The sequence below is a fragment of the Ixodes scapularis genome, unplaced genomic scaffold (genome assembly GCF_016920785.2).
Source record: "Ixodes scapularis isolate PalLabHiFi unplaced genomic scaffold, ASM1692078v2 PGA_scaffold8__174_contigs__length_109621045, whole genome shotgun sequence".
NCBI classification, from domain to species: Eukaryota; Metazoa; Arthropoda; class Arachnida; order Ixodida; family Ixodidae; genus Ixodes; species Ixodes scapularis.
The window spans coordinates 79451132-79458372 of NW_024609883.1; the positions used below are offsets into that span (position 1 = coordinate 79451132).

General features: G+C 45.7%; 1 protein-coding gene across 1 annotated transcript; it reads left to right on the plus strand.

Moving 5' to 3' along the window:
* The first annotated feature begins 655 nt into the window (after positions 1 to 655).
* Positions 656 to 3979, plus strand: LOC120838713. The gene is made up of 2 exons (XM_040208750.3): positions 656 to 3510; positions 3580 to 3979. Exons 1-2 carry the CDS (start codon positions 684 to 686, stop codon positions 3669 to 3671), a joined length of 2919 nt encoding a protein of 972 aa, XP_040064684.3. The 5' UTR covers positions 656 to 683; the 3' UTR covers positions 3672 to 3979.
* The last annotated feature ends 3262 nt before the right edge of the window (positions 3980 to 7241 follow it).

Below are 7241 nucleotides of genomic sequence, written 5' to 3' on the forward strand. Positions count from 1 at the left end.
TCCGACAGCATAGGCATTCCTTCTCCCTCCTCCTCTGACGCACACACCTTTTATCTTCATGTTTTGCTCTTTTACGATCGGGCCAAAAGAGCGTAAGGCGTAGCCGACCAGCGAAAAAAAAAAGCAGACGACACACAGACGAAATCTGTTGACAGCAAAAGCGCCGTCGTTATGCAAACGAGTTTTCTACTTCTTTAAGTAACGCTTTTATTGTCTGCATTTATTTTTTAACCAAAGATTAACTCTACTTGGTTGTCTGGGTCGTCGCCCACCGTTGACCTTGGTAAGTTTCTTGGCCCTGTTTTTTACAGAAAGAGCTAGAACTACGCTTTGTAATTTTACAAGACAAAACCGACCTGGGAAATACACCTTTGACAAAAAGTTCAGATTGCTACATGCAGGCGTCGATTTTTACGGTCCATTTTAGATCGAGCCTGGTGATTTAAAACACCCTAATATATATGTGGTGTGTGTACGTGTGTGTGTGTGTGTGTGATTTGTATTGTAGCGTAATAATAAAACAAATAAAGATGTATCTTTTTCGTCAAAATACGCGTTGCTTTGAACTGAGCGTTGTAGAGTAGCAGCAAACTGAAAACGAGATTGTTGTGCATTATCCTACACTGAATAGCTTCTATCTTTCGCAGACGTTCAAGAGGTCGGCAAGAAGGCTGGACAACGAGATGGAAACCGCGGAAGAAGCGCAACATGCTCGCTTCGAAGCACCAAGAAACCGTGACAGATTTCCTCAAGGACAAGAACATGGTGGCTCTAAAAAACTTCTCGAGGCGATCTCTCTCGGACGTCCAATTGGAGTCGGCAATTACACTTCGTTGCCCTTCCCCTACGGCGAACCGTTAAATCGACCGCAATTGAAGCCGTCCAATTTCGCCGAAAAAGCAGTCGCGTCGACTGCGACACAGCTGCCTAAGCCTGCCGTTAGCGCGCTGAACCCAGAAGCCGCTGTCTCAACGAGCCGCTTACGATGTTCTAATTCGGGAGTTGTTTCGTCTCCTTCGTCTAACGTCCGCCCTGCCACCTCGTGGTTTCATCAGACTGGCGGGAAGAGCCTTGTTTTCAAAGATGGACCAGCCGTCCCGATCTTCGAGATGTTCGAGAGCAACCCTGTTCGTAGTTGGAAACATTTCCAAGCTAAAGGTTGCTCGACAGACGTAGGGGACAGACAAGCTGGAAGTTCCTTCCCTGTCGCGCGCCAACAAGACACCAGAAACGAGCTACAGTTGGTTCCAGTTGACGGAAGCTTACCCGAAGATGAGCCCAGACCTACCGAGGTTTCAGAAGGTCACGTGTCCACGGTGCCTGCCCTTACTGAAAGTCCGCTTCAAGTTTCTGAGTACACCCAGAGTACAAATAAGCTAGCGACTGCGGTTACTCCCTCAGAAGACGACATGGTACGATCCCACAGAGGACAGCAGCAAGACATCGACAACACTGCTAAGATTGTAAAAACAGAGTATGCTCAAGTGCATCAGACGTTGACACGCTTTACTCCCACGTCTGGAGACCAAGTTCTCTGGGAAAGAGTGTTGAGTTTCGGCCGTAGGACGGTCATGCAAAACCACGGTCTTCACATGACGAGGAGCACCATCGACGACTCGAGGTGCGGTGAACTTCAGACTTATGACGTTGGTGCGAGAAATCAGCTCGTAAACGAGACTGACGTTCTGACTGAGGAGGCTAAAGAGCCTTCTTTCTATGATGTCGGGAAACAGCTAATACCGGGAAAAGAGATGCGTGCGCTTGCTGCTGTGCCGCAACGTCTGCCTTTGTGCGAGGATCAAGTGATTCTATGCAGCGGACTTGAGTTGCACGACGTTGCCGAAGCAAGCATCTATCACGACAACAGCTTCGGACCTGATTTCGACTTAAAGCCTTGTACCACTGAAGACGTGGTGGCCTTCGATTGCGAGCTCCCGATGGTGAATCAGGAACGGACAGTTCATGCCGACTACGAAGTTCTTCAAATAGAGGATGAAGCAAAGGAAGACCTGATTTCCGTGGACGCTACGTTTGAGAAAGAACTGCCAGAAGCCACGGAAGCGTCTATATTGACTGACATGGGCGACAGAGCGACGTCTGTACTTGAAGTGACATCGCCTGGTTTTATGCCTCCGCAGTGCCAGTCCTCAAGCGATGATCAAGTGATACCAGACTGGGAAGAACAAAATTCCAGCAAAGCCATAATCTACGAACATGTCGCAGCCACGTCCGATGGCAGTCCGAAGTCGGCAGGTACGGGAGATTCAGAGGTTCCTTGCGGACAGAAAACACCACAACAAGCCATCTGTGATGACACACTCAGTGAAGGCGCCCGCAGTCAGCACGACAGCGTGCTACTAGGAACAGATATTGCTGACGGGAAATCAACAGAAGATGATGTCTCTGATGAACATGCCTACTCCGCGAGTCAAGCCAGCGTAGGCGTTCAGCAGTCAGCCACACCACTGTGGATGCTAGTGAAGCCCGACGAAGAGGATTACTTCGAGAGTACGGACGAGAACTCTGAGATCACATTAGGTTCGTCGGACACCGAAGATTTGGGCTCTTACACGTTGTCCTCTGGAAGCTGTACAGATTCTTGCGACGAGTGCGATTCTTACAACGAAACAATGTCGTTGGGATTTAGTTGCGTCACTGAGCTTACCTGCCCGGAAACAAACGTTCTTCAACCTCTTGAAGACTCCAAGACTGAACAGCCAGTTAACCTTAGTTTGTGTCCTGAAATTACACCTGGAACAATCTCAACAAATTCGAATACAGAGGTCGGGGTACCTTGTCAACCTTATCAAGATAAAGTTGGTCATCTTTACCGAGTGGAGCAGTCAGCAAATAATGAACCAGGGGATGAAGTACTCTTTGACACCGAAGATTCAGTCACAGACCAATCAACCGAGGAACGCGGCCTAGTCACAGTTTCTACGTCACCTGCGGCACCCACTTCACCAAGTTGCGAAAATGCAGTTGACGTACCGCTTGACCTTCGCACAACAACCACGAGTCTCGAAAAGTTCTCAACCACCGAAGAAACCGATTTACACGTAGATAACCAGTCGCAGAGACAGCACAAGCTTGTGGAGTATTCCCAGGACACCTCCGAAGATGAGCTAGCCGACCAATACGAAACTCTTAGTCAGACCGACTTGGACAACGACCACGCCGTCGAAACAACCGAAAAAACGCCGCTTCAAGATGTCAGAGATCAAGACCATGCCAGCGACGGAACGTCCACGAAGACCTACACAAAGGTCATGGAAGTCTTCTTTAACCAGGACAGTCGGCAGTTCTTGGTGGTACCCGCCACTTCTGACTGCGTCGTTCCAGATACCGGCCCCCGCTATCCGAACCAGAAACAAGCGACAGTCAAGGTTCCTGACTCAGCAGATTTGGGGAAGTTTGAGGCACTTAACGAGGCACGACATTCGGGCACTCACCAAGCTCACGTGGACACTTCTGACGCTTCGTTTTACAATGAAGAGAAGGAAGACTTGGGTACGTTAGGTTCTGTTTAGTTTTCAATTAGTTGGATCTTAAGACTATATTACTCTTGTTTTATTTAAGGTCCCAAGAGGAAGCTTCCGCGCCTTGGTTTGCCAAGATTTCACCGCGGTCAAAGGCTTCACCCAAGCTGGACTGGAGGACCTTCCAACTGATGTCAATGTACTCCAGAAACTTCGAGGAATTAAGAAATAATGTTGTTCGTTCGTCAAGTGTTAACGAACTTAGCTGCCGTGGACTTGTCCTCTCAATCAAATAATTAAGCGTTTGTATTACATTATTAACTTTTGAAAAAAAAAAAAGTCTATACTTTTTGAACATGCGCTGTCGCATGCCACGCGCATTCTCTTTTAGCCTCTGTCGCCACATACGCTTAGTTATGTAGTGGATAATATTCATTTTAACCACTCGGTAATACAACACCTTTTTTTTAATTTTAAAAGTCGGATTACAGAAAAAAAAATGATAAGAAAACATGACATGTACCCCCGGAAACGTTGTCTTTTTCACAAAAAATTTATATCTATAAAAAATAATTTAGGTGATGTCATTTGCGGTCAGTTTGTTGCAGGTCTTTAAAACAAGAAGGTCACTATGCAAAGGTGTTTCAAGATGGTTGCTGCGAGCATCGGCTGTTTTAACGAGTTCTTCATAAGTTCAGTAGAAGAGTATGCTACCCGATAACGACGTTCACGCGGTGGAACATAACACAAGTAGGTTCCAGCAACCAAGTTACACAGAAAAAAGGGCATAAGATAAAAAAAAAAGAAACGAATGGGCGATTGAGAAATATCAAACTTTAATTACAGCACGAGCTAAACGCGTTGCACATAAAAAAGCGTTTAATAAAACAAAATCACGGGCAAATAAATATTTTTTTTTGAGCACACTTAACAGGGGAATCGTAGTACTATAAGCGCCAAAATAGCTTACACACTCGCGCACTGCATTGACTACGATGCTCGAGGAAGGTATAAAATATAAAACATTGCACGTTTTCGTAGCTCGCCACCGCAAGCTGGCTTCGCCGCATTAGTTTGAAGTCATAGGCGCAGCCCACTTTCAGTTGTTCACTTGCGCACTTTCAGCGCAAGTCAGTACATAAGACCGGAACCCGTCGCTGACATACTTACAAGTTACAAGGCAATGCTTGATCTCAAGCGATTTTATTTGAACGGTATGTTAAGGACACTGATATAACAAAATGCTAGCAGTTGTTTGAAGGGCTTTAATATAATATTATTTGATATTTCTATGTTCAATCTCAGAAACATCTACACTAAGACATGGGTACGAACCCATGGCTTTGGAAAGTGTTTTCGACGCACGAGTTCTCGTACAATCAGAAGCATTCTGCTTAGGTAGGCTCACGGTCCTATTCTTTTGTCTTTACTGAATACGTTTATGAGATGGAGTGAAGATAGGCTGTGGCGTTATTTTGTTCACAACAGACACATTCAATCTGGAGTCAACAATATGGCGTTGTACATCATATCTTAAAAAAGAAAAAAAAAAGTAATTTGTTTTTTAGATGTGCAACTATTTTTTTTTTATTTTTAAGTATACAAGTATAGGACAACCGGTCAAGGCGACACCCAAATAAATTTTGTTGTCTGTATAAGTTTATAAATAGCTTTAAAATACAATCTTTCAACAATTTGTCCGCAAAAGGCATTTTGGTTCGTCAAAATATCCTCACCGACCGATCTATTCACACACATTGTCGGGTGACTTCTGAAGAGACGATCAAGCAATGAAAGGTTCTATTGGGATCGTTGCTTGAAAGTGTCTGAGAACACATATCCAGGAAAAATTCTCTGATTCAATGTTTCTTTTGTCAGAAAAAGAAACATTTGGTTGTTTTTTTCTTCGGGTAAGTTACAACCACGCTGGTTACAACTAACTAGAGTGCCATGTTACTTGCACGATGAAATTCTTCCAGACGAGCTATTCAAATAGTCCAGAAAAGATTCTAGAGGATCGTCGCTGGTTTGATGTTGATGATGATGATGATGCTGTGATCGATGGGGGTGATAGTGGTGGTACAACTGCGACTGGTGCTGACGGGGCGTGCTTTCGCCCGTCGGCTCGTTATGAAAACCAGAGCAGGAAGTGACGTCACGGTGGGCCTTTGACTGGACGACGTCATCTCCTGGACATGGGAGCCTCTGGTTGAATGAGAACGGCCATGTCTGAAATAAAAACAAACAAACAATCAATTAATCAATCAATCAATCAATCACCAGATCAATCAGTCAATAAATCCATCAATCAGTCGACTGATCAATCAATCAATGTTTAAATATATTATGAAGACCAATCAATCAATCAATCACCCGCTCAGTCAGTCAATAAACACAGCAATCAATCGACTGATCAATCAATCAATGTTTGAATATATATCACTGGAAGAACCTTGTAGGGAGGGGGGGAACTGTAGATTGTATACTTGGAATGAAGAGCGTGCTGGTAGGGGTAAAATATAAATAAGGGAAGAACATAAAAGACGAGGACGGATTTTCTTTATTTTAGGGTGAAGGAAAAGGGGAATGGGCGAAAAAGAGCGACGTAGTTGGCAACCCCGCCCATGGATGGCGCCAGCTGTTGCACTGATGTGACAGTTTCGAGAAACGGAGCGACCGAAAACGACTGCCTTATAGCGAGTTCGTTTCACGGCACTCGTGCCCACGCGTGCCCACTCGCAGCGTGGAACGGGTTCGTTTCGGCCGGCACTCCACGAGTGGTTGCACTTTCCGAGTTCGTTTCAGCGCTGACACCCCACGCGTGCATGCACTCGCTGCACCGAGAAAATCGGGAGTGCGCCAAAATGCAATCCCGTCATGCCTCGCTCCGGCGGGGCCGGCGAGGAGCGGGAGCAGACGACGAGGGTTCGTCTGCTACGATGTGTCACGGAACCGAACGGAAAAAGAAAGTAGATTTTCTGATAGAAATCGCGTCCCGCGGGCAACCAAATCAAACGCGAGCTTGAATTGTGAGCGTCTGCTATTTCCCGAAGGAAGCAATTGACAACCCGTGATTTATTTGCAGGTTTTAAATCGCTCTGTTGCCGTACAAACGCTGAAATATACCAGTGTGTAAAGGAATGCTCAGAACAAACGTAAGAGCGGCCCCCGAGATATCTATCACCATCCGTTTGCGGGTGAAAAATTTAACATTTGTCGACAAAACTCCCCCTGCAGAAACCTCTGACTGCCCAATAAGCATCAGAGAAAGCTAAACATAGTGACTTTACCCGAGGCTTGGGCAATATCATCATGTTTCACGTTTACCTACGTCAGCTAACTTGCCCCGTCGTATTTTGTTCGAGAAAGCTCTCGTTCTCGACGCCCTCACCAAGGCTAATATCTGATCCACCTATACCAAATCGAAAGTCCCAGTTTTGCCGGATATTCCAACAGGCTAGTTTTAAGCCGTACCCTTTCAGTGGTTCAATCATAATACCATGCTCAAACGGATCAAGCTTCTGCTCGGACAGCATCATCAGTTTTCTTCAGTGTAAACGGTTATAAGAATTGAAAGATCGCAACCAGCTGCTTTGTAGACAGCCGAGCTGCTTGCAGCGACCAACGTTTGTAGATAAACGTTGGTAGCGACTGCACTCTCGCATTCCCACGTATCACTCCGAACAGAAAGACACTAGTTTCGGTTTGAAGTCGGTACCTTTTCTACAACATAGATGGCGGCAGCATCAGTCTTCTGCACTC

Coding starts and splice junctions, on each gene's coding strand:
- LOC120838713 (XM_040208750.3), top strand. CDS start 684: ATGGAAACCGCGGAAGAAGCGCAACATGCTCGCTTCGAAGCACCAAGA. Junction 3,511..3,579: donor TGAAGAGAAGGAAGACTTGG/GTACGTTAGGTT, acceptor GTTTTATTTAAG/GTCCCAAGAGGAAGCTTCCG.